This window comes from Parambassis ranga, chromosome 5, assembly GCF_900634625.1.
Source record: "Parambassis ranga chromosome 5, fParRan2.1, whole genome shotgun sequence".
In the NCBI taxonomy this organism is placed as follows: domain Eukaryota; kingdom Metazoa; phylum Chordata; class Actinopteri; family Ambassidae; genus Parambassis; species Parambassis ranga.
In genome coordinates, this window is record NC_041026.1 from 11431433 (window position 1) to 11457990 (window position 26558).

Genomic DNA, 26558 nt, shown 5'->3' on the forward strand with positions numbered 1-26558 from the left:
GCGAAAGGAAAAGCAGGAAGAGGACCCCCTGCCAGGCCTCCTCATGCTTTATCAGCTCACAGCTCCCCAGCAGGCATCAACCACCACATACCAGGGTGTCGAGCTCTCATACCGCCGGGGGCAGGTTCGGTTTTTTAATGTGGGGTGACTCTTCTTATTTCTCTACACCAGCTGAGAACTCTGCTCACACACACACAAAGAGAACACACTAACAGAGGACAAAGGGATAAAATAAAGGTTTTCACCATTTAATTAAAATTGATTGTCAAGAGAATATTACACAAAAATTGTGCTTGGTGTGCTGAAGTGAAATGATGCAACGTCATATTTATATATTTACACACTCATTTGTATATCACATATATGTACAGATGAAATACAATATTGAATGAGTCCACATGTGAAGCAACTTTGGGAGATGTTTTCACAGCGTTACCAACGCACACAACCAGGTGCTGCCGTATTATTGCCTTCAAACAACTGCACTCATTTTAAATTCCATGCTAGTTAATTACAGTAACTGCATGGCCACCCGCCATGACGGTTCCATGTGAAGCTTACAGAACACTGAACCTGAAATATGCAGTGGTAATTTTGACACCAAGCACCAAGAAAGATTTGAGTAAAATGTTTTAAATCTACATCACAGTTGAATACTGCCATCTTGTGGAGGAACACAACCACATTTTTATTTTCTTTCTTCTTTTTTTTTTAATTGATGTGATAAAGTGCTGCTTCTCCCACTGGTCAAATGTCTTCCCTGATTCCACTTTAGCTACACAAGTGAAGTGACAGTGATTCATTTTAATTCATTCTGTGGATGCTTCAGAGTCTACGGCATGAGAAAATATGAAGGAAAATGTAAAAAAAAAAAAAACACAAAAACTAAACAAAAGCATATATCTGTGTAGCAGAAGAAATGAAAAGCAGTCTGAGTGAATGATGCTCACTTCACGTCAGCCTTAAGGCACGTTACACTTAAACTGAGTAAATAGTCCTACTGCCAAAAAACTGGGATTACATTTGCATTTCTCTTTCACACACCAGTCTCACTGTCCAATTTGTGTGCGTGTCAGTGTCTGATGTTTCAAATAAAAGCTTTGTTTCCTTTCTTTTTTCTACAAGCTTAAGATCTTCTATGACCTGTAAAGGTTTCCTGAATGAGCTCGAGAGGCAGGTAATGATAAGAGGTGAGTGAACCAACAGTAAAATTAATGCTTAAAACAAAAAAATCTCCTTATTAATGATCACCCTTAAGAACCTGCCTAAATTTTAACAGTCAGCGTTACAATCATTCACTCAGTGGCAGTATTCGATCGTCTTACATTCATAACTCCGCTCCGTGGCCTCATCAACGCTCAGGGCGTCAGAGCTGCACAATCCGGGCTCGGCTGTTTATCTGGGGGTACCTCGTACTTGAAGACCACGCTGAAGAGCTTCCCTCCTAGCCGGTCAGCCAGCCACGAGTTTTTAATGACGGCCATTTTGAGGCTCTCGCAGCTGAGCATGGCGTAGTAGTTGGTGTGAATGGCTCGGCCCATTCCCTCGATGATCACCAGGTCGGTTTGTCGCTCCCGCACCACCATCGCCAGCACTTTGTCCAGACGGCTGCAGAAAGAAGAAGACAGAGAACAAAACCCTTAAAAACCTTAACACTATATCAATTACAGAAGGGTTTGACTTTTGTTTTGTCGTGCAGTGCTTATGATGTCACAATAATGTGACATTGACCACTAAATTCTATTTACTTCATGGACGCTAAATTTAAAGATGGAAGGACAGACAAACAGCCTAAAAACCTTCAAATTCTACCAAAGACTGACTCAATCATTCAATGACAGAAGTTTCAAGGTTTGCTCTGTGTATCAGTGTTATCAAAGCCTCCACAAGCGCAGTAGGTTTCCTCTCATAGGGTGCAGGATTTATCTCATGCAATCAATTTCTATCTAAGAGCCTTAAATAAAATAAAAAAATAACTGCTATTTTAAGTATTTTCTGACTACCAGAAGTATTATCTTCCTTGTTACAGGTAACTTTAGGTGCATGTTGTTTAGCCACATATGTACCCAAAACAATATAAAGAAAATATATATATAATCATTTACAACCAACCTTAGATCCAGGCAGGGAGAGCTGGAACCACTCTGGACCAATGTCAACCTGTCCTCTCTCAGGCCAGCCCTGCGCCACAACAGGCACACACAGGCACAGAGATTCAAATTAATCTGACCCTTCATCACTTTAGCTTGTCAATATTTAAAATCGTTCAAATCACACTCACTGAATCACAGGGTCCATAGCAGCGATTCTTTCTGTCAATATCTGCAGTTCACTGTTTGTTACGTCGTTCAGAGCTGGACCAGAATTGCTGGCCAACACAACCTGAGAGGCAGAAACACAAGTAGAGTTCAAGTAACATTTTATCACATGCAGTATTCTTTGATGATAATATTAGTTTCTTACCTCTGTTCCTCGAGAGAGCAGCTCTCTGACAAAAGGCATCACCCCTAGTATGATGTCTACTCCACTATTATCTACGAAAAACAAGGCACACTTATGAGGAGGACCCTGCAAAAGAAGACCAGCACGGATCATGTTCAATAGTTCATCATCAGTCAAACAAGACACAGACGCACTTTATGTGAACTGATGACAAGTCTTATGTGTTTGTTTCCCTGTGCAGGGTTTAACTGTCATGGTACAGTGACATGCAGCAGAAAGCAGAGGCACAGTCTGACCTTTTGTCTCTCCAGCCACTGGTCGTAGGAATCAACAAGCCAAGGTCGCACTGAGAAGGAAGGAAAACAAAAAGTCAGTTTGAGAACAAACGATCGTTTTTTGCATCTATTGCTGCTCAAAAAATTGTTAGAAAGTGTACTAGCTGAGAATGAATGTGCATTTTAAGTCAGGGGTGTCTCCCAGAAGAGATGCTCCTGTACTTTAACAGCAGTGTTAAACACAGGTATTGGGTACCTTCTAACTGTCTCTTAGCTTCCTCAAACCCAAACTCAGGGTCAGATTCCAAAACACTGCACATAAGAGAAAAATATGCAAGAGTCAGATTGATACAAACATATCACAGGTCTGTATGAGACACACACGTTTCAGTCTGAAGATGTTAAAAGCCGTCTGCTTTACTTTAACCATGTGTCCCTACAGCCAAGAAAAGCTGGCTCAACTTTTAAGCAAAAATCTACTGTCACAGAGCAGCACTTACAACTTCACTTTAATCCCTTGACCCAAATATTGCAGGTTGCCCAACTCTTGACTCTTGACTTGAAAATACATGGACTAGAAAAGCAGCCACAGCCACCATTAGCCAAAACAGAACAACCCAACAGAGTATAAACACTCACTCTGACACAGCCTTGGCTCCCCAGTCGAAGACATTCCCTGCCAGGACGCCCCTCACCAGGGCGAACTGTCTCTCCTCCCAGCTCAACTCCTCCAATGACCTCACCGCCTTCTGGTAGTATCTGAGAGCAACGTCATTCTCCCGCTGTTTAATCTGAAACAGAAATATGACACAGCTGCAACTTCAAACTGGGGACCTCTAGTCACATTTAGCACTGAAAGAACAAATGTAACCATGATACATGATACATGAGGAGAAACCCTAAATTAATTTAGCAGCTGGAAACAGCTGAGACTGTAAAATTACACACAAAGTGGATCAGCGAAGGCCAAACCAGCTGAGTAACACATGACAAACAGGAAAAAGAAAAAAACACAAAAAACAACAGATGTGATATATTTCACTCAGACCTTAGAGTAGGGATCAGGAAAGTTGAACTCGTTTAAACAGTGTTCCCTCGTGTCTAACAGACTTCTGACAGTGAGGGATCCATAAGCACTATAGGTGAGAAGAGAAGCACTCTACATTAGCCAGAGAGAAACACATCCACACAATGAGGCTGGGACTATAAATGCACTTTCTTTTAACAGGTGTTTTCACGTTTTTTTTGCTCTGAGCTTAGTGGAAACTGTATTTCTTTCCTGTTTTATAAAAATGTAGAAATCCCTGCAGATTATTTAGCTAAAGTATCAACACAACTAACACACACACATTTACGGAGTGCACAGCATTAAACTAAAAACTCAAACTAAAATAACGTCTTTTTTTCTTGCACTGACGAAGCACATGTGCAGTCACAGCAGGTATGAAGACATGAAACTAAGCAGACGATGAAGAGAAGAGTTTTAGTCCAGACTAAAAGTGTTCTGGGGGTCATGCAAAACAAACAGCAGTGCTTACAAAGGCTGCTGGCGGAGCGTCTGGAGCTTGTGTCTGTATTTCTGACGGAACTTCTCCGCTCGTGCGGCTGCCTCCGGCATTTCAGGTTGGCTCGCTATAGCTCTTTTAACCACCTGGAAAGAAGAACGGTGAACACAATCTCTAAGGCAAAATAAGCACTAAGGTCTGTAAACACTAAAAATACTGAACACTTATAGGCTTGTTTTGTTGTCACGTGTGCAGCATATTCTGACTGCCTGTTCAAGCCCTCAATTGTGTGTAGTTTATTTAAAGTTGAGAAGCAGAATAACGTGATTTTGTTGCTGCAAACAGTGAAGTTAATCACTGACTGTTGTGTAAAAGGGGCGTGGCAGCAGGGCAGAATGCACGAGGCAACTGACATGCCCTCTGAAAGGCGACTTTATGCTGACTTTGTCGTTTGTGAGCAAGCAAAGGTGACACAAATGTCTTGGTTGTGGCATTTTGTGCAAACATGACGTGAAAGGGGCTGATAATTAGCAGAAGTTTTTATGCTTATGTCAGATTTTAAGAGGAAATGTTGCACTTTTTAGTGGGAGACAAAGGATTTTTTACCAAACCATGATCTTTTCCTGAACTCGTTGTTTCTCCTTTGCAGTGTTGGTATGACCTCATGTATCTGTTAATGCTCTCATTCATCCCAGTCATAGTCATTTCATTGTGCATCAGGATAATGCACTAGCCTTAATGGAGTTGTGTTTTTCACAAAGAACCCACACAGAGTGTACGAAATGAGCTGAAGATTTTTTTTTTCTCAGTTGCCATCCCTACCCCATCTAGGGCCTCTTCGAAGCAGTAGAGCCAGTATTCACGAGCCAGAGCATCCTCGGTGAGGTCCACTGTGTCCGGGATGTAGGAGGACGGGTCCTGCAGCAGAGGCAGATTCACCAGTTGCCTCTCCAGACGGTCCATCTCCAGCATGTCAAACTGGACAAGGACAAAGTAGGATTCCTCTTTCAGCTTTTTAGGAAGCGTTTCACAGAATCAACCCCTTTTTTTAACAACAGTGTGGCAGTCTTCACTCGTGTTAGTGTCCTTTTTCTTTAGTGAAACAACAACAATAAAGGTGTAGCAGGAAGAAGGTTACAGCAGGATTAAATCCTAAAAGCCAGTGGGAGCTGGAGGATTCATTAATTGGACACACAATCAATAGTCCATCAGAGGCAGTTAGTTTCCTTTAAAGGACATCTGTAGAAAATGTGAACCAACATTTCACTTGTGGCTGTGTCGATGATGCACTAATGAAAACTACGTACTCCTAAATGAAATTTGGGTGGCAGGAGTGACTGATAAAAAGGAATCCCAGCTAATGATTAATACTAATAGCATCCTAATGTTCTACAGAGGTCTACATGCTCACACAGAGGAAACACACAGTAGAGTGCACACTCAGATCAAACTAAGTTAAAAACCAGAGACCAAGGTCTCTGTCGTCAGAGCGAAAATAACAGACAATGAGCGCCTGACGTGCCTAAAAATCTGTGTTTACAGCTGCACAACAACCGTGAGCACTGTGAGTGAATGCAGCCTGTCAGTCAAACAAAGCAGGCGGAGGTACTTACAGGAAACTGAATGAGGAGAAAGTTAGGCAGACAGAGGAGTGTGTGGAGAGGAAATGAAAAGAAAGATTATTAGACAGTAGAGGAGGATGTGATGGATGACTTTGTATGATTGCATGGCCACAGTGAGGACAATGGTGATGGTACATGTAAGAAGATATTAGAGAGAAAAAATAAAAGTGATAACCCTCTGAATATTTGATTTCTAAGCTCTCTCAACTTGACTGTGTTGTTCCCACAGAGGTGCAGGGTTTTATATTGCAGTGATCAATGAGCCAACAGTGACTAAAATAACTGATGTTTAGAGGGTTAAGTAAAACAACCCTCAGCACCCTGGCTAAACGGGTCATTAGGGTTTAAGTACCATCTTGTGGGCCAGTTTCAGGTCTTTGCATCTCTCTGTTAACTCACCGTTCCACTGCGAGCACGCTGCATGGGATTCATATCTGGAGAGACGCTCATCAGACCTGAGCTTCCTGCATAATTCTCACCCCAACTGTACTGATTTGGATCTAAAAGAGAAATTCAATAACAGCATATAGGTGTTCCAATATTTGCAGCATTAATTTAAATTTGCATATACATTACAGTCAGACATTTAGGTCCTGGTGTCATGATTGTCAGATTAATATGTTTAACCAAAGTGCTGACTGACACACAGCTGAAGTCCTGGAATTTTATTCATACCTGACTGTCACAGAAAACACTTTTTGCATCTGTAGTACTACAAGTTCTCAGTCAGCTGACAGGTATGTATGTGTTTGGAAACCACAGCAGTTTTGTTTTCTTACTGTCTTCCTCTGCTCCCTTCAGAAATGCTCCAATGGCTCCAAGATAGCCCTCATGTCTCAGAAACAAAGCCTGAACTTCACCCTACAACAACAAAAACAAAAAAGCATTGAGGGTGAAACGATGTGAAGCTCAGATGACAGAAAGAGAACAAAAATTAACTGACACTGATGGTCTTTTGACTGGATTTTAATGCCAGCAGACAAAGTTTTCTTGCCTTGGTAAAGAAGTTGATGCTGTAGGTGATGGTGTGCATGGTTACAGGATGTCCTCTGATGAAGAAGCCTCCAAAGTACACTCTGGACAGGTTGTGCAGCTTAGCATACAGACAGGCCAGCTGCCCGATGTCGTTGCTGATCATGTGGAGTAAACTCTTGGCCATGTCTTCTTTTGAGAACTCTACAATTGAGAGTAAAATTATACAAACACACAAGCACAGCAAGAAGAAATATAGGTGCACCTCAAGAAATTACAATATCTTAAAAAAAACATTTCCACAGGATCATTTTAGTCTGTAAAAGAGGAGCAGGAGTCACCCCATCCTTTCGTTTTGTAACACAAGAACAGCTCTGGAGAAAGCCCATCAGTTATACACACTAAGTCAAAAGTCCTGCATTGTCAGAGCACGAATAGAAAAAACTGATGGGCCTCTTTTAGCTTCTGTATAAACCCCACTCTGCTACAAACACAGGTTACAAATATGTGCAGGCTACAAATATGACAAGTCTTACAGGCCCCTGTATTTTGAGTGATTTGCAAAGAGTAATATTGAAGTATTGATTGGAATATTCGGAGCATATGTAGAGCAGAAAAGTGGATTGGAGTTTCAATGTAAATTCTTATACTTCACAGTTGGAAACTGGGTCACCACCGGAATACATTTTACCCACCATGAACACAGGCTGCCTGCAGCTGCTGCCCCTCAGAGTGAGTGAAGCAGCAAGGAGCAAGTCATTTACATGTTTCAGTCATATTTCGCATATGTGCGAAAGTGCGCATGAGCCGAGTATTTATTATGTAGATCATCTTTTGTCATTTTAAGTGAACCTACACCTCATAACACTGCAGGTGAACGACATTAATTTAAGCTTGTTACCTTTGTCAGCAGTAGCAGACTTCCCAAAACTGCTGGCAATCAGATCTCCAGTCAAGCCCAAATAGGCGTAAGACCCTCCATAGATATCTTTGACGAGCATGTCGACGCTTGTGTGCTGTCCTTTTGATGCCAGCTGTAGCAACTCGTCAAATCTCTGCAGGAGAAACAATTTTCAAGAGGTTTCAGAGAACAAACCACAACACCTCAGAGAAACCGCTCTCTATTTAGGTAAACACATATAAGATACCTTTGTTTTGGTGAGCAAGGCTCCAAGGCCCCAGAACGTCCCTCCCCCTATGGAGCTTCCGCCTATTCGTTCAAATTTGTCCTCTGATTCAACCTGATGAAGATGGAAAGAACTGTGTGAATCACACAGGGAATGTGGCTTGCGTAGCCCACCTGTGTGGACAAGACTGAATTTACATCACAAAGCTGAAGTTCTTGTTTAGGATAGCAGAAGAGGCATTATACTGATCTCATTTCAGGATCACAGTTAGTTATTTTGGACAACCTTCCGTTTTCTAAAATTCAAAGGAAGTGCTGCTGATACACCATCATCTACTATGCTGATCTTGAAACAGCCACAGAAGATTCAGCATGGAAGCTGACAAAAGAACTGCTCGTCCACAAGGACCACACTCTACATTACAAGGTCACACTGGTGATAGCTTACAAGGTCTAACTCTCACCTGCTAACTTGAGTCTGTATCCTCAGATTAATAACTATTACTTAAGATGAGGAACAAAGACAGTGGAATGCTGGACTAAGTGTGCAAATGTAGAAGGAAAGCAAGATTAAAAATAAACATGCTTCTTCTCAGACCTCAACACTCATGTGTAATCATGTGATCTGTATTATCTCTCCATATATACACACAGCGAGGTGCTATTACTATAGATATAGCTAACCAGCAAAAACCACGTCTGTAGACTCCAAAAAAAGTTTGGTTATTATCATCAAATAGCAACAAAGTTATACACCGAAGCCAACTGTTTGAACTTTAAACATTTAGAAGCATTGATTGTTGTTTTTTTACCTTCACTATGGACACCCCAGAGCCGATGTTCACAAGCAGGTAAGGGAAGATGTCTGGATTAGCCGTTTGAAAGCGGAACTCCGAGTCGGCGTGCTTAGCATACACGAACGCTTCATGGGGTATGTTTTTCAGTACAAAATTACAGCCCTTTATGAGGCAGGTCATCTCATCCTCTTTGTCCACTCTGCCACAAAACACAGGAACAGGACCATAGGTCAATCTCAGACAGATGGAAAATGGTGTTTTTATATGGGTGTGGAAGACAAACAGCTGAAATCAGAATTGAGTTCCCCCTTTTTCTGAGCTGAACTATAAGAGACACTTTTACTGTATATTGATCTTAATGTCACACCACTGTGGCCAAATTGGCAAGCCAGCAAACGGTAGATATTCTCCAGGAGAGGCATCGTAATACAGTAGCTGAGAAATGTGACTGACCTGTGACTGAAAACACAAGCAAACAAGCAAAACCCATGCACAACACAAGCTGAAAGCTGCAAATACTCACAAGAGAAATGTTTCTAAAGACCCAGCTGGGACACACTTACAATGTTCAAACATTTCTACTATTTAATTGTATTACACACTATAGCTGTAGACACTACTGTAGTATGAGTAGGCATGCAGTTTGTAGAGACTTAGGACAGCGTCTTAACATAGTACCTTGAACTTTGACAATAATTATTTTTGAGTTGTTTGAGGTGCTCTCAGCTTTTCAGAATTCGTTGGTATTGTGTCTATTGGCCTGTTTCTTTGGAAGCTACAGTGCAATGTGTTCTCTCAGCTACCATATCAGAAAGTCTAAAGCTCTCTCTGAATTGTCTCACAGCTGCCCGTTTCTCAGGAAGAGGACAGGATATTGCTTTGTCGGTCAAGGATCAGGAACTATTGTTTATTCAAACTTAGTCATCCAGATTTTGCCTGAATTTGACCTCCCTTCCCATTTTTGTTTGCAGCCTTTGCAGTTCAGGGTCACTATTCTGGGCTGAATCATCACTATGTTTTAACTCACTTGAGTCCCAGCTTCCTCTCGATCAGCTCTTTGAACTTGTGTGCCCCTCCACCTGTAGCTTTGATAACTTTGGTATCAGTGTTCACCAGGTGATCTTTGATGAAGTCCAAGCACGTTTCAATGTAAGCATTTTCAAACTTGATAAAGTGTAGGCGTGCTGTAACCTCCTCCTGCACTGAGATCTCATACAGTTTGTCACTGGCAGCCTCCTGGTAAACAGATCAGATGGAAAAATGGGGAATTACTTCAGTTAGTCCAGTCCAGCCTGCTTTCTTGTGTATTTTGTAGCTGCTACGCAGTTACGTACCTTTGTGGTGTGATCGAAAGATCGAACCTTGGCCACTTTGTGTTGTACAGTCGAGTAGTAGGCAAGTTTGGTCAGAGACCCACCTGTTAAAGCAGAACAGTATTGATAACCTCCGATGATAAACCTGTCAGCCAAGAGAAGTTAAACAACTGATCGAGGCGGTGGTGTTAGCTTAAAACAGACGACAGAATAACAGATGACAGCTAGCAGCTAACGTAAAGGCTGGTGGCATTTGTCAGAGTTGACCAGGTTTTATTTGACACACATCCGCCTAATGCGATAAAAAAATAATCCAGAAAGCTCGTCTGAATGTCATCTTCAAAGTAAGCAGACTTGTTACCAGACACACGACCAGAGGACGTGATTTTAACCAGCTAACGTTAGCTTAGGTTGTTTACTTTCACTTAAAGTCTTGTGTTGTCAGAGTATTATGCTGCAGCGCAGCTTCTCCACAAACACGAAGATTAGCTCCGTTCGTAACAAAGTGACACAACAAATAAATCAAACGCTTATAATGTCAGGTACCTATGTCTATGGCGAACCGTTTTGCGTTCTCCAAGTTGCGGAATATTTCGTCGGGTGGAAGAGTAATGCTTTTATCCATGGTGTGACCACTTGTGTGGCTGTCAACTCGACCACATTCCGCCATGGTCGGCGATGATTTGACGCTGCGTGCGTGGCGTGCGTGCCCTGCGTGCCACCACAGCGTCCAATCAGCGTTTACGTACAGAGAGCGGAGTGGGCGTCATCCTGTAAACAACCCAGTGCCGTAAAGTGTGACAAACCGAAGTTGTTTATTTGATATTTCAAGTAAAGATCAATAATAATACTGAAAAGCGATATTTTTTTACATACAATATACTGCATGAATTGCTCTATGTATCAGTAGTGATTAGAAAATCCAACATTGTGGGTGTTTTAGGTCTATTAGATGTTAATATTAGACACATTCTACATGTTAGCATTGTTAGCTTGCTACGTTTTTCCCTTTTTTAAAAAAAAGACTTGATTAGATAGAAATACATGTATTTCAGTTGGCCTGTTACTGCCATTTCAGTAGCTGCTAGCAAATCCCTTTGGCTGTTACTTGGGAAATGGTGACACTTTTTGTCTTTACACACACTTGTCTGCCTGTGAAGGCAATGGGATTAGTCCTCAGAGGGCCCTACAGAGGGAGCAAATGTTGGAAACGAGGATTTCAATGACAGTTAGTTTTGCCATCTTTAAATCAGCTAATTTTAAAGACAGGATGATTCAAAGTGGAGCCTCTTGCGAAGCAAGTTAAGTGCCCCCAACTGTAAGACTTGAAAAGAGAAACAGTGTAGAAACTACCAAAACTATGAACTGCAGTCACACGTATGGATTATTTAATGTTGCACCACACGTGCACTGACCACTAGATGGCAGTGGTCAGCAATGAGAGAAAGTTTCACTGCATGTACAGTCGACTACAGTCAGTGCTGGAGAAAGTACTGAAGCTTGGTACTTAAGTAAACGTACAAATAACCAGCAACATATATACTTAAGTAAAAGTAGCAGTGCTACATCAACAATCCTGCTTAAGTACTTACTTTTAAATGTACTTAAAGTATTAAACGTATTAAAGTAGTAAAAGTACCCGTGCACTGAATACATATATTTGATTTCCATTGCAAAGGATCTGAACAGGTTAAAATAATCAAAGAGATCATCTTAAAATTAAAATTGACAACGTGTAGTTAATTTACATGTCCAGTCCAGGAGCAGCTATGGACAGGTCTGTGTGTCATGAGGTTGGTGATAAAAAAACAGGCATTCAGCATTTTTACTGTGTCAGTATTCCTGCTGTAGATTCATGTTATGATTCATGTTAATCAGACATTAATGGATGGACCTGTTAGCAGACAGCAGCTAGTTTGGACTGTAAAACAAGAGAAAATAAAACTCTAGATTTACTGTATGCTAATGTTAAAGAGGCCTACAGCTCCATAGCTCTCCCTCCCTTGGGCAGATCAGACCATAGCCTAGTCCACCTCAAACCCCAGTATATACCAGCAGTACAGCGGCAGCCGGTGACCACCAAAACTGTACGGAGGTGGACACCGGAAGCCCTGGAGACCCTGCAGGGATGTTTTGAGGTGACTGACTGGGATGTGTTCTGTGACACTCACGGTGAGGATGTAGACACACTCACAGACTGTATCACAGAATATGTTAATTTTTGTACAGATTCTCTAATCCCCACCAGGTCAATACGCTGCTTTCCAAACAATAAACCATGGGTGACAAAGGACATCAAGGCATCACTCAACAGAAAGAAGACAGCCTTCTTGAGTGGAGACAGAGAGGAGATGAGGAGGGCCCAGGCAGAGGTGAAGGAGAAGATTGGAGAGGGCAAGGAGAGCTACAGGAGGAAGCTGGAGAGCCAACTTGCCCGGAACAACTTGAGGGAGGTATGGAGTGGCATGCGAACCATCACCGGCCACAATAGGATCTCCGACCAGCTGATGGATGGAGATCTGCAGGAGGCCAACCAGCTGAACCTGTTTTTCAACAGGTTTGATAGTCCACTCCCTGACCACCCTCCCCCTCCCCCTCCCTGTGATGCACCATTAACACCTGTCTATAACAACAATGTACCTCCTCCTCCCCCTCCCCCTAACCACACTAACCAGTTTCACCTTCCCATCAATAACATCACCCTGCCCCCCTTACCCCACCTTCCATTAACAACCCCCCACCCTCCCCCATCAGATCTCTCTCTCTGCTCTTCTGTGTCCACAGTTGCCATCACCACAGAAGATGTGAGGAGGGAGTTCAGTCGCCTACGACCGGGAAAAGCTGCAGGACCGGACGGACTCAGCCCCAGAGTACTCAGGGACTGTGCCACACAGCTGTGTGGGGTCTTCCAGCACATCTTCTCCCTGAGTCTGAGCCTGATGACTGTCCCTGCCCTGTGGAAGACAACAAGCCTTGTTCCTGTGCCCAAGACCAAACATCCAAGCACACACAGCGACTACAGACCAGTTGCTCTGACTTCACATGTGATGAAGTCTCTGGAGAGGCTGGTCCTGAAACACCTGCGTGCTGTTGTGGAACCATCGCTGGACCCCCTGCAGTTTGCTTACCAGCCCCGTATTGGAGTGGAGGACGCCATCATCTACCTGCTGCACAGAGCACACACCTACTTGGAGGAGGCAGGTAACACTGTTAGAATCATGTTCTTTGATTTTTCCAGTGCGTTTAACACCGTGCAGCCTGCCCTTTTGAATAGGAAGCTCCTGGACATGCAGGTAGAGACCCCACTGGTCACCTGGATCACTAACTATCTTACAGGTCGACCACAATTTGTGAGGCTGAGGAACATCGTCTCGGACACGATAGTGAGCAGCACGGGGGCACCCCAGGGCACGGTACTGTCTCCATTCCTGTTCACACTCTATACATCGGACTTCAGACACTGCTCACAGTCCTGCCACCTGCAGAAGTTCTCGGATGACTCTGCCATTGTGGGCTGTACCAGCAGAGGTCGGGAGGCGGAGTATATGAGTGTGGTGGACAGCTTTGTGGAGTGGTGCGGACAGAACCACCTGCAGCTGAATGTCACAAAGACAAGAGAGCTGGTGGTGGACTTCAGGAAGCACCAGACACTCCCTAACCCGGTCAGCATCAAGGGTACCAACGTGGACATTGTGGACAGCTACAAATACCTGGGTGTCCACATTGACCACAAACTGGACTGGTCCACAAACGCAGAGGCAATATACAGGAAGGGACAGAGTTGCCTGTATCTACTGAGGAGACTCAGGTCCTTTAACGTCTGCCAGACCATGCTGCAGATGTTTTACCACTCGGTGGTCTCCAGCGTCATCTTCTACGCTGTAGTGTGCTGGGGCAGCAGGATGAAGGCGGCCGACACCAACAGACTCAACAAGCTCATTAGGAAGGCTGGCTCGGTGCTGGGAGTGGAGCTGGAGTCTGTGGTGGAGGTGACGGAGAGGAGGATACTGAGGAAACTCCTCAGTATTCGTAACAACACGTCTCACCCCCTGCACGACACACTGCTGTCCTACAGGAGCACATTCAGTGGTAGACTGAGACTACCGAGGAGCAGCACAGAACGCCACAGGAGGTCCTTCCTGCCAGTGGCCATCAGACTGTATAACTCCTCCCCTTTCTGTAGGGAGAAGCGCTAGATAATCATGTCAGGCATCACTGTCATTCCTATATTATGTTTACTTAGCACCTTACATCTCCATATTGTATCCATGTATCATATATTGTGCTCATACCGCGTACTGTACTCTTTTTGGATTATAGTGACACTTATACTTATACTCTGTACTTAACTGCATTTAATGTAACTTAATACCTCTGGCACAAGAATTTCCTTCGGGATTAATAAAGTTTTATCTTATCTTATCTTATCTTAGTTAGCTAACTGAGCCAGAGCCCCGGCATCATGACTGAGGCTCATTATAGAAACACAGCTGGCAGCGTGACACCACCTCCATGCAGAGTCTGACCTCACATCAGTCCAGCACACCTGTATGAACACAACTGTATGCATAAATGTACTTGTAACTACAAACATTGTAGAAATGTAGTGGAGTAGAAAGTATAAAGTATGCACTATTATTTTGACCTAAGTAAAGTATAAATACATAAAAATTTACTTAAGTACAGTAACGAAGTACAAATACTTGGTTACATTCCACCACTGACTACAGTGTAGACTGAAGGATGGAGACCATCAACAGCCTCATTGTAGAGTAAAGAATTAGACATTGAACAGATCAGAATTCAGTTGATTTTTTTAATTCAACACAGGGGTCATAATGGTGATGATACATCACAACAAACACAGGGTACTCAAACAGAGTAGAGTAAATAGCTTCATTATCTCAACAATGGATAATGAAGTATTTAGTACAATCCACAACTCTCTTACACAGAGAGATAACTTTCATTACACTGTTGATACAACAAAACATGTTGAGAATAGAACAGGCGACCCAACATGGGTCAATATTCTTCCACAAGGAAAACAGAAGTACATACATATGCATCTGAAAAGATGCATAAACACTACCAGAAAGTAGTATAAATTCATTCATGTCACTGAACTGACAGGAAAGAAGGTCTTAATTCATGTTAATAAGCAAAAATTAAGTGTTTCAGAAACATTGTTTCAGAGAGAATAGAAACATCGGTTCCACAGAACATTGATAAAACTATCGACCAATGTGGTCTTTTAAATTCAGTCTGGTTGTAACTCCAGTCTGTAGGTGTCTACCACGGCCTCCAGAGGGCGCTGTTGACTGGACTCTTGTCTTTGGTGATGCAGGTCTGCATTGTGAAGTCAGCCTCTCTTAGGTTCTTATCAGAGGAAGACTGCAGCTTGTTAACATGGTTCAGCAGGCTTCTCTGGGACTGTGTCTTCAACTCCTCCTTGGACAGGAAGTGCGCCACCTGTTGGACACACCTGGAGTAGCCCTGATTGACAGCGGCAGAGTCCACAGCTTGATGCTGCTGCTGCTTCTTCAGTTGTCTGAGGAAGCAAACTGTCATCTCCAGGATGTCTGCTTTCTCCATCTTGGAGTCTGGCTGCTGTTTGAGGAACTCTGGACCCAGGAGAGACTTGAGCTGCTCAATGCTGCTGTTGATTCGCTCTCTGCGTAACTTCTCCACCAGAGGCTTTCTGAGCTGCAGGAAGAAGAACAAAGTCATTAATAAACTTGTTCAGGAGAACAGTGTTAGCATCAACTGTTAGTGTTAGCATACAAGCTGTGATGAATGATGTTTAAATCTCCATGAATCTTCAATTTACCTTGTGGGTCAGAGTCAGGTGCTCCTGAGAACTGGTCATTGCTGCAGTGATTGTAGGTGCCATGTCTGGATCTCTGTGCTGTAGAGGTCTCTGTAGAGAGAATCTGATCTGTGCTGGCTTCATCCCTCCTATTTATACTCACACATCTCCATATGAATGTGTGGGTCTTGGTCTGGCTGGAGTTTCCCACAGTCTCAGCCAATCAGAGAGCTTGGTGAGACAATAGGGCAATGGGCAGCAGCAACATGCTGAATGCAGTTATATTGCTCAAGGGGACAATGGTTAGGTCTCAGGGGAACAGGTGGAGGAGCTCTGTGTGAATCTGGGAAAGTGGTGACCCTGTAGACAGGGATGGATCAATGACTTTGAATGAGACACACTTGTTATCTTAACATTAAAGCTGGAGTATGACACCTCCACACTTGAATATATAATGTTACATTTTAAGCTCTCTGTTAAAATAATATAATATAATTTACAGGAAAAATGCACATTTCCTTAAAAATGACATAATCATCATGTATTTAATTTAATGTAAAAGTCATTTAACATCATCATTGTCCCAGTTAGTTGCTTTTAATGAAATATTAGCTGAGTAAGACAATCTCCTGGCCGTCGTCCAGATGAAACAGATGTGCTCTGTGTGTTCTGACTGGTTGTGCCAGTGAGTAAAGAGATAGCCGAGGTTTTCCACACAGTATCCTCTGAGTTCAGATCATTGCAACACAATGGGAGTTTGAATGACTATTGGGCCTGTGTCGTTCAGGATACAAAGCCTGATGGTACTAACCATCTGGAGGGAAAGAAAGACTGTGGCTGAGAGTTACGTAAGAGTTTTCCCGCTAAAATGGCTCTTTTGATGTGCCTTACTCCAGCATAAATATAAACATGAAATCTAAGTTAAAAAAGTAAGTACATAGACAGACACTGCCATATTCAGATGGTAGATAATAAAGACTTTATCATATTATCATGTTCATGAATACTCAAGAATAAATACATCTTAATATGAATTGTGACAGTGTCAGATTTATTGACAGATATGATGGTGTGAAAAAACAGGGCAGGAATGTAAAACTGTTCACTTATTATTCAATTATTATTAGTTCATTACATGAGATTCATACAGAGTGTACATGTGTTTTAAAACACTGGGCCAAACAAAAGTCTTGTTGTGCAGCCGACAGTTTGGCATCTGTCAATGGAAAAAACAAGAAGGTTTGGATTGTAGTAATGACCCGGTGTGGAAAAGGAAGCTGGCAGCATTGGCACTTCATGGAGAGACAGAGATACAGAAAAAAGAGAATAAGGAGTTAAAAACAAAATCTTCCTCTGAAGTGTGCCAACTCCCCTTGGAGAATAGTCAGGTGCTGGTGGGGTCGAGGATGCTAATCACACTGAACTGTGACTCGCTCTCTCACAGCTTTCCCACACTCTGTCCATTGATGGAGCTCCCACTCAACAATGGACATGTGCCTTGTTAAATGCTAATTCATCCCCCCACACACACACACACACACACAGACACACACACACACAGGTCCTAAAGTGCATAACACTCTTTATTCTTCACTTCTTCAGCCAAAATTTATACAGAATTTCTGTGCACTATTGTACGTACAAGAAGATATATGGGGACAAAATTAAGTGTTGTACACTGGAAATTTGTTTAGACAATCTCCTCTATTAGGTGAAATAGAAAATTCATTTTTTTAACATAATTGTATTTTGATAAAAAAGTTCAAGATGTAGAACTTCTCCCAAAAATTTTTGGCATATCTAACAATATATAAATATATTGTCACTACTCACAGATATCATTTAAAGGATTAAAGTTACATTTAAACCATGCAGGATAGCCATAAAATACACAAACACATAACACAGTATCAGCTTTAACTACATGAAATATTTTATTTAATAGTTAGGTACCACCGTGTTTTTCTGAATCTCTTTAAATGATACAAAAAAAACAGACCACAATATTACTCTGCACCCAAACAAACAACTTATCAGGTTTAAAATATGTAAACATTTAAAATTCAGTGGTAAAGAATTCCTGCCCCCCTTCACAGACATGTCTTTTTGTCTGGTCGGCCTCCATTGTCCCTCAGGGGCTCTGTGAGTGAGTTTTTCTCTGGTTTCCCACACTCGGTCCATTCACTGCCTCCAAGAACAAAAGAAGTGTGTCTGGTTGCACATCACATTAATTATGGAGTCAGTTTACGAGGTTTGTCCCACTGCCTCTGAATGGACATTCCTGTCATCAAGACTCGGCATTACCAGGCTTTTGTGAAGACGCCTGTGAGGAATGCAGACATGCTGAAGGATTAATGGACATTCAAAAGCTCTTTTTCCACCTCCTTTACGTTCAGATTGTCCCTCCACATTCCTGGCGGTTTATTTTGATGGCTGGATGAAAGGAAGTTTATTCCTGAATTGATCAATGATGGTCATGGTGAAGTGGATGGTGTGGATGTGAAAGATGCAATAAAACTTTATTTTAAAGATAGAAAAGGCTTTCCTAAATTTATATGTAATTACTCTGCAAAAGAGTGTTGAACTGTCAGCCTTGGAGAATTTGAAACATAGCATGTTTTCAGTCATAATTACAGTCTGTAATTATGACTAAAATCAATGAGCTCCACACGCTGACATTCTGTAAAACTTGTGTTTCAGAAAAGAATAATAATAATAATTATCATGAGTTGTTTTTACTTGTTTGATTGTTTGCTTTGGTGTGACCTCAATGGAAGCCTCACAAAAATTTATAATTCTATATTTAGATGTTATTCTACATTTACTTCAAACACTGCATCATAATTGGTATTCCCTTGGGTGTGATGTGCTCAGTCAAAGTCATTGATCCCGGCATCAGGCAGCAGATCAGCTCTCTACAGGGTCACCACTTTCCCAGATTCACACAGAGCTCTGAGTCTCTCTCCATCCCCCATCCTGTCTTCCAGCTGTTCCCCTGAGATCTAACTATTATCCCCCTGAGGCAATAACACCATTCAACGTCTCGCATCCCTTATTGTCTAACTGAGCTCTCTGATTGGCCGAGACTGTGAGAAACTCCAGTCAGACCAAGACCCACACATTCATATGGAGATGTGTGAGTATAAATAGGAGGGATGAAGCCAGCACAGATCAGATTCTCTCTACAGAGACCTCTACAGCACAGAGATCCAGACATGGCACCTACAATCACTGCAGCAATGACCAGTTCTCAGGAGCACCTGACTCTGACCCACAAGGTAAATTGAAGATTCATGGAGATTTAAACATCATTCATCACAGCTCGTATTAGTTGATGCTCACACTGTTCCTGAACAAGTTTATTAATGAATTTGTTCTTCTTCCTGCAGCTCAGAAAGCCTCTGGTGGAGAAGTTACGCAGAGAGCGAATCAACAGCAGCATTGAGCAGCTCAAGTCTCTCCTGGGTCCAGAGTTCCTCAAACAGCAGCCAGACTCCAAGATGGAGAAAGCAGACATCCTGGAGATGACAGTTTGCTTCATCAGACAACTGAAGAAGCAGCAGCATCAAGCTGTGGACTCTGCCGCTGTCAACCAGGGCTACTCCAGGTGTGTCCGACAGGTGGTGCACTTCTTATCCAAGGAGGAGTTGAAGACACAGTCCCAGAGAAGCCTGCTGAACCACATCAACATGCTGCATGCATCCTCTAATAAGAACCTGAGAGAGGCTGACTGCTCTCCTCTGAGCTCCCCAATCCAGACCTGCATCACCAAAGACAAGAGTCCTGTCGACAGTGCTGTGTGGAGGCCGTGGTAGACACACAAGGACTTGTGCAAAAGTGATGCTCTGGTGTACTTGTAGACACACGTGTGACTGCATTGGTTTTAATTTACCTTTTATAAAGGTCATTTTCTGTGTTTCTGTGATATTTGCAGACAACTATTTTGTTTTAAAAATAGTCCCTGTTACTCTCTGAAGTATGATTATTCTCTTTGTGAATTCCTAGTCATTGCTGGTAATGCTAATGATGATGTATGTACATATTTCTCAATCAAGGAGAACCAGTGAATCATGTTGCGCATGTGTAACATTTATATGTGACATCCATACGATTTGAATTGTCCGGTCTGCAGTTTTTTAGCAGATTAATTTTAAAACTGTTTTATAACTCTGTGAGTGACAGCGTCCACTCCTTCTGTGAAGGACCTGTGATTTGGAAAATGAATGTATCTCTTCAAGCCAAGTGATGCGCATTAAAACAATCAGGAAAAAAACAACAACTTTTTGCCTTTCTCATGTTTATACCTATTTTACAGAAATGAAGTTAAAATCAAATTTTATTTATCTGCAGTAAATTTATGGTTAATTGATGCAGCACACAGAGCTAAAATCAGCAAAATGAGTGATTATCATTATGTTAGGGTTACACACATCACACTGTAATCCAGACAATAAGAAAGCTGCTGGTTCAACCTTTCTGTTAACTTCCCTTCTGCAAGGTTCTTTAATAATGCAGAAGCTGGTGTTGCATATAAATGGTGGAGGAAAATCGACATCTCACTGGGCCTCCACCAGCCTCCAGCCGCTGTATGACAGTGGAGGACACCATCATACAAATGCCTGTGTCACTTTATTTCAACTGCCAACTGTGTATCACATGATAAGGCAGTGGGGTTCCACAGGGGTCCGTCTTGGGACCCTCTTTGGTCTTATAGTCCTTCCATTAGACCAAAAAAAAAAATATATATGACACACACATATACCTATCACTTACAGCAGAGGAGCATGGACCTGCAGACTCACTGTGTCACCTGTTGGGTGACACAAGAAGGAACTGATTATCTTTGAGCCACAGAATTGTAGAGTGTCAGCTCTCACTTCTCTCTGATAATTCCTCTCTCTCTCTCCTTCATACTCTCTGTCTCCCTCTTTTTCTCCGGCCAACTGGCAGCAGGAAGGTTCTTCCTTATGAGCTGGGTCCTGCTCAAGGTTTCTTCCTGTTAAAAGGGAGTGTTTCCTGACACTGTTGCTCTTAAGGGGGTCCAGGCTCTGGGTCTCTGTGAAGCGCTTTGAGACAATTTCTGATTGTAAAATGCGCTATATAAATAAAACTGAACTGAATTGAACTGATTGAGGGACAAATAAACAGTCCTGGTGTCATCATGGAGTCTGAGTTAATGTTAGATTTTCCACAGCCACATCAAATTTACAGCTTCAGGAAACAGTGGCTAACTCTTTGCACAAATAAAGAGCCAATGTGTGTGAAAGGAGCTGTATGTATCTATGTAAGTGGTGGTCTGTCATGGAGCAGGTTGTACTTATATTCGTGGTATTTAACCAAAATGTTAGCCACACACACACACAATGACTCTACTTGTAAACAATAAAAAGTATTAATTCTCTATAAATAAAGTCAAAGACAAACAGAAAATCATCTTCATATCTTTATTTTCTAGAAATATATGCAACAACATAAATTCAAACATAAATCCACTTTGGACGAATAAAAATAAAAATGATGAATAAAATTAAAATATGCATACACAGCATACACAAAACAATGATGAATCCCTTTTCAGAAAAAAAGGTTGGTATTTTAGGATACCTTGAAACAAGGCAGTAAGATACAAAAGCAACATGTAACCACACAATGTCAGCCTATTATTGTATTTTCACAGGTTAACATTGAATTGTTTGGCTTAATTTTTTTTTACTCAAGTTAAACAAGTCAAATCTCAGATGCTGAAATAAAATCTATAAAAAGTGATGCCACTAAATATCTGAACGTAACTCTTGCATAGCTTAGAGACTGTATTTTTCTTTCGTGGTCCTGTTTAAACAGAAATTAAAACCACAAGAATCTCAAAAATAGCAGCACAGCATAAGTTATCTACAGTCTTTAATCTCTTCACTTTGACTCTAAATCCAGTGATCTTCCACGGGCCGCTTAAAGCTGGAGTCAAACCGTCACATGAAGTGGAGTATCTGGAGTTCAGTTTAAATCCAGTTTAAGTGTCTTTATCTTGGTTTCCACATGTTAAAAGCAGAGCGGAGCCACGTCATCCTCTGCATCAGGAAACAGGCGTAAAATGTCCCTGGAATATTTGGAGTAGCCGTTATGTGCCAGCAGGGCTTTTCTCAGGGTGAGGAAGGACTTTGTTTTCTCCAGGATGTCTGACACAGGGATGCCATTCTGCAGGTGCTCCCCAATCAGAGCCTTCAGCTTCTCCACTCCAATGGTGCACTTTCTCTCCAGCATGTGCAGTTTACACCTGAGAGGGAAAAAAAAGGCACGTTTAGTGACATATTCAGTGAAAAAGCCCCACTTTCATATTTTTTTAAAGTACACCACATAAGAAAGAAGAAATGTCAGCTCACCGGAAGAGTTGCTCCTTCATGCTGTCCTGAAGAGCGAGGTCTGTGTAGAGAGCCATGTCGAGGTTTCTTCTGCAAGGAGGTTCTGGAGCTGCTCAAAAAAAGGTTCAGAGGACGTCTGTGTTTACATCTGCGACTTGGCTCGGTATTTATGCTGCTTGTCCTGCGCCTTTTGGCCAATCAGGAGCCTCGGAGCTCAGGACAATAGGGGTGAATTGGCTGAATAATAGCTGTCATGGAGAACAGGTGGGATGCTTCATCTGTATGCCACACAGCAGTGAGGTCAGTGGGAAAATGTTGTTCCTGAAGAAGACACGGGAAAATTTAGTCTCCCACTGCGATGCTTAGACCTGGGACCTGACCTCTGAGGAGGTGGACCTGATGTTAAAACTGAGCTGAAATTAGATGTAGAAGGAAGGATGTGCTAAAGGAAACATGTATTAAAACATGAATTCTAGAAAGTTCACATTGCTTTAGGCCATTTTTATTAAAAAAATACTTCCCATGTTCCCATGCTCCCATGTTTTCATTAAAACTGTTACTGATTATTTATTAAATAAACTCTAAACTGATGTATATGTCAGAAAACATTCCTCAAAAAGCTTCAGTAATGTTTAAACGTTTTAAATGTTTCACTCTCTCAGCAGTGAGTTACAGCCAAACCAGATGGTCTATCTGTGAAGTGGCCTTCTGTCCTTCCCCCCTGCCTGAGAACGGGTCCTGGCGCTTTGTTAAAGCAGACACACTTCTATTGTGTGTGCGGCTGAGCGGGCTGCATGCAGAAGTGTGGGAAGCCGTGTGTCACTGTGGCTCCCAGCAGCAGAGAATGAGGAGGGCGTGTGACTGGGGCACGTTCAGCCTTGTGCAGGGAGCTGTGTGGGCTCAGAGGAGGAGAAGAGGGAAACCCGAGCCTTGGAGCAGACAGCGCATAGAGACACGCAGCCAGATGGAGGGGAGAAAAGCAGGAAGGTGAACCCACCTGAGCCTGGGAACAGGGTCAGTGTCCACATGGTGCTCACGTGGAATTATATACAGTAAATGACATAATAAAATAAAATAATACATAGTAGTATATATAGGATCCCAGTACAATCCCCATATTGATCACTGATTTGCTGCGCTGAAACTTTTGTCTACTAAATCCAATAATATATAGGGTACTATAGGGTACTATACTTCTAACAAATGACTTTTTGTCAATTCAATGCCAGTCTTCCTTTTAATAAAGCTTTGAACAGCATGGCCCCTCTCTATCCTACATTGGTCTCTTTGATGATGAAAAATGTAAAAACTCCTTTTAAACTGTCGCGATCCCCTTCACTCTGTGTAGGTGTCAATGAGCCAAACAAGTAGATGATCTGGTGCTTAAGCTGTCAAAGTTACACTAATTGTCTCAACAGGCCCCTATCATTTATCACTCTTGTTATTGTGAGTGTTCACATGTCCGTTGTGGCAGTATTGGTACTCGATGGTTAATGGTTTTGACTAGATGGACAATTCCCACTCTTAAAGGTAGGGTAGGAGATTTCATTCTGATGCACTTTTTGTTAAATTAGTGTAACTTCTCTTTACAATCCGATAGCAACCAATTAGTTCGCCAGTTTCACATTAAAAAGAAGAATATGAATCATCTGTGGAAGCTATAAAACGCTAAAAACATCAGCCAATCCTCCGGGACGACCCTGTGCGGAGTATTGGCTGGTTGTCACTCTCTTCCTGCTCTGTACGCACCAAAGAGGTACGTGCATGATGGCCGAAGTCACAGACCGCAGCTCGCCTTCAGGTAATGTGTGTCCATGTGATTGGGAGGCGTGGCTTCGGGGTGAGCTCCGAGAGAAAGGGGCGTGTGTTTACTTTCAAAATCTGGCTGAATCTCACTGAGTTTTGTAAAATCTCCTACCCTACCTTTAATGGTGGTTGCCATGTTGACTCATACTCACATACTTGTGAAAATGGCAGCCATGGCAGCTGCAGCTGAAATGTACTCTAACATGTAAAGCATATTTTATTTGACACTACTATACAGTTGAATGGATGTTTATCCCAGAAGTAACATGTAGTACCACAAAATCTGTCAGAAATTGTCAAACCTTAGCAATAGCTGTGGCTAATCTATGCTAAACACATCTCTGCCTTCATCTCCGCTTCTGGCAGTAACATGTCTAGCAAGTGCTCCAAAGGAGGAGGGAAGGTTTTGCCCCTATCACTTATCATGGCTCATAGATAGGACAAACTCAGAGACCACACAAGACTGTTCCTAATCAAGAAATTCATATTTTTAAAAAACTTAAGAAAACAATTAATAGGTAAATCAGTTTGTCAGTAGTGTGTTGTTTTGGGTGTGTGTGTATGTGGCCTGCATGAATATAAAACAAAGCAAAATCCAGGAGAAAGTGTCTGACAGCCCAGGCATCTAGTGCAACCACCAGGTGAACCAGGTGTCAGCCAATCCTGCTGATAGACCACTCCCCGGCACAATTCAATATAAAATCTCTGAACATCACAAGAATATGACGCCATGACACAGAAGAAGCTCAGTTTGCAGTGTTTGTTTATTTAACAAGATACAAGGAGTATGAAAGCTTCACCATGAGGTGATGATACATCACAACAACAGCTTGTAGATTTCTACAAGACACACTGTACTCAGAGTGAAGGAACAGCTGTCTTTATAAAAGACAGAAAAACAATTAGCTCTTTATAAAACAAAGCAGTAAAAACTTAAAACAGTTTAGAAGTTCTTTAAAGAGTGGGTTAATACCCACAGACATTAGTTTTCAAGAAGAAAACAGAAACTGAAGAAGTGTTATCAAAGAAACCTTTAAAAAAGGAACATATGAGGATAACATCACTTTTTTTTAGAAATAACAAAGAAGATAAGACAAAGTTTTGTAAAAACAAAAAGTTTCTGATCAAAATGATCAATACTAATTAATGTTAATATAACATTATAAAGAAAGTGTAATAATTGCTGATGCAATCAGATGTGTTTCATGCAACATGCATGACAAGATGTTTTCTTTCTTAACATGAAAGATATTGTTGCTGCCATTTCCTCAGGAAATGTCTTCAAAATAAAAGCTTCTGTACAAACAGAAGAACACGTTCATAACATTTCAAAGAATTCAGTCCTAATCTTTGACCAATGTGGTCTTTTAAATTCAGTCTGGTTGTAACTCCAGTCTGTAGGTGTCTACCACGGCCTCCAGAGTGCACTGTTGACAGGACTCTTGTCTTTGGTGATGCTGGTCTGGATTGTGGAGCTCAGAGGAGAGCAGTCAGCCTCTCTTAGGTTCTTATCAGAGGAAGACTGCAGCTTGTTGATGTGGTTCGACAGTCTTCTCTGCTGCTGCAGCTGCGTCAGGAAGCAGACTGTCATCTCCAGGATGTCTGCTTTCTCCATCTTAGTGTCTGGCTGCTGTTTGAGGAACTCTGGACCCAGGAGAGACTTGAGCTGCTCAATGCTGCTGTTGATTCGCTCTCTGCGTAACTTCTCCACCAGAGGCTTTCTGAGCTGCAGGAAGAAGAACAAAGTCATTAATAAACTTGTTCAGGAACAGTGTGAGCATCAACTAATACGAGCTGTGATGAATGATGTTTAAATCTCCATGAATCTTCAATTTACCTTGTGGGTCAGAGTCAGGTGCTCCTGAGAACTGGTCATTGCTGCAGTGACTGTAGGTGCCATGTCTGGATCTCTGTGCTGTAGAGGTCTCTGTAGAGAGAATCTGATCTGTGCTGGCTTCATCCCTCCTATTTATACTCACACATCTCCATTTGAATGTGTGGGTCTTGGTCTGGTTGATGTTTCCCACAGTCTCAGCCAATCAGAGAGCTTGGTGAGACAATAAGACATGTGGAGCAGCAACATTATCCTGTTAATGCCCGAGGGGACAATGGTTAGATCTCAGGGGAACAGGTGGAGGAGCTTTGAGTGTATCTGGGAAAGTGGTGACCCTGTAAAGAGAGCTGATCCGCTGCCTGATGCTGGATCAATGATATTGTCCGAGCACACTTACACACGCTTATCATCTTATCACACACACGTGGGTTGCTGTAATAAATTAATTATATGTAGAAAAAAAGGTTCTTAAATTTAATCAGTGTTATTTCTATTAGGATCAAACATAAAAAGATAAAATTGTTTTACTAAAGTTACAGTTCATATAACCACCGAGTTTACTATTAGCATATTGTACCCATTGATTTTACTTAACATTATGCAGACAGTGATCATGCTGCTGTCCAGATGCAGTGGAGTCAGTGGACACGTGCCTCACAGTCAGTGTGAGTAGCAGGTTGATCTGAGTTTCCCACACTGAC

General features: G+C 42.1%; 4 protein-coding genes across 5 annotated transcripts; 1 reads left to right on the top strand and 3 right to left on the bottom strand.

Moving 5' to 3' along the window:
- Window positions 1-227: 227 nt before the first annotated feature.
- Window positions 228-10732, bottom strand: pank4 (pantothenate kinase 4 (inactive)). 2 transcript variants are annotated; one of them, XM_028407045.1, is made up of 20 exons: window positions 10599-10732; window positions 10074-10156; window positions 9767-9975; window positions 8755-8938; window positions 7965-8057; window positions 7718-7871; window positions 6839-7020; window positions 6624-6705; window positions 6244-6344; window positions 5836-5841; window positions 5045-5200; window positions 4256-4368; window positions 3766-3853; window positions 3357-3508; window positions 2974-3029; window positions 2739-2788; window positions 2464-2568; window positions 2282-2382; window positions 2113-2181; window positions 228-1608 (listed from the first exon to the last, which is right to left on the bottom strand). In XM_028407045.1, the coding sequence occupies exons 1-20, from the start codon at window positions 10720-10722 to the stop codon at window positions 1359-1361; spliced, it is 2358 nt and encodes a 785-aa protein (XP_028262846.1). In that variant the 5' UTR covers window positions 10723-10732; the 3' UTR covers window positions 228-1358. The 2 variants fall into 2 exon arrangements, with proteins under 2 accessions (XP_028262846.1, XP_028262847.1); XM_028407046.1 differs by lacking the exon at window positions 5836-5841.
- Window positions 10733-15344: 4612 nt separating this feature from the next.
- LOC114436454 (transcription factor HES-5-like) lies at window positions 15345-15969 on the bottom strand. Its single transcript, XM_028406725.1, has 2 exons — window positions 15883-15969; window positions 15345-15758 (listed from the first exon to the last, which is right to left on the bottom strand). Exons 1-2 carry the CDS (start codon window positions 15943-15945, stop codon window positions 15345-15347), a joined length of 477 nt encoding a protein of 158 aa, XP_028262526.1. The 5' UTR covers window positions 15946-15969.
- Window positions 15970-19052: 3083 nt separating this feature from the next.
- Window positions 19053-19676, top strand: LOC114436457 (transcription factor HES-5-like). The gene is made up of 2 exons (XM_028406729.1): window positions 19053-19139; window positions 19251-19676. Exons 1-2 carry the CDS (start codon window positions 19077-19079, stop codon window positions 19674-19676), a joined length of 489 nt encoding a protein of 162 aa, XP_028262530.1. The 5' UTR covers window positions 19053-19076.
- A 5752-nt stretch (window positions 19677-25428) lies between these two features.
- On the bottom strand, window positions 25429-25946 carry LOC114436538 (transcription factor HES-5-like). Its single transcript, XM_028406843.1, has 2 exons — window positions 25861-25946; window positions 25429-25749 (listed from the first exon to the last, which is right to left on the bottom strand). Exons 1-2 carry the CDS (start codon window positions 25921-25923, stop codon window positions 25429-25431), a joined length of 384 nt encoding a protein of 127 aa, XP_028262644.1. The 5' UTR covers window positions 25924-25946.
- Between the last annotated feature and the right edge of the window lie 612 nt (window positions 25947-26558).

What these genes read in the sequence shown, in the direction of transcription:
- pank4 (XM_028407045.1), bottom strand. Translation starts at nt 10,722, where the DNA reads ATGGCGGAATGTGGTCGAGTTGACAGCCACACAAGTGGTCACACCATG. An exon ending in ACGGTTCGCCATAGACATAG is followed by an intron (nt 10,157 to 10,598) that starts GTACCTGACATT and finishes CTGCTTTAACAG; the next exon opens with GTGGGTCTCTGACCAAACTT. An exon ending in GAAGGGAGCAGAGGAAGACA is followed by an intron (nt 6,345 to 6,623) that starts GTAAGAAAACAA and finishes TTTCTCTTTTAG; the next exon opens with ATCCAAATCAGTACAGTTGG.
- LOC114436454 (XM_028406725.1), bottom strand. Translation starts at nt 15,945, where the DNA reads ATGGCACCTACAATCACTGCAGCAATGACCAGTTCTCAGGAGCACCTG. An exon ending in ACCTGACTCTGACCCACAAG is followed by an intron (nt 15,759 to 15,882) that starts GTAAATTGAAGA and finishes TTCTTCCTGCAG; the next exon opens with CTCAGAAAGCCTCTGGTGGA.
- LOC114436457 (XM_028406729.1), top strand. Translation starts at nt 19,077, where the DNA reads ATGGCACCTACAATCACTGCAGCAATGACCAGTTCTCAGGAGCACCTG. An exon ending in ACCTGACTCTGACCCACAAG is followed by an intron (nt 19,140 to 19,250) that starts GTAAATTGAAGA and finishes TTCTTCCTGCAG; the next exon opens with CTCAGAAAGCCTCTGGTGGA.
- LOC114436538 (XM_028406843.1), bottom strand. Translation starts at nt 25,923, where the DNA reads ATGGCACCTACAGTCACTGCAGCAATGACCAGTTCTCAGGAGCACCTG. An exon ending in ACCTGACTCTGACCCACAAG is followed by an intron (nt 25,750 to 25,860) that starts GTAAATTGAAGA and finishes TTCTTCCTGCAG; the next exon opens with CTCAGAAAGCCTCTGGTGGA.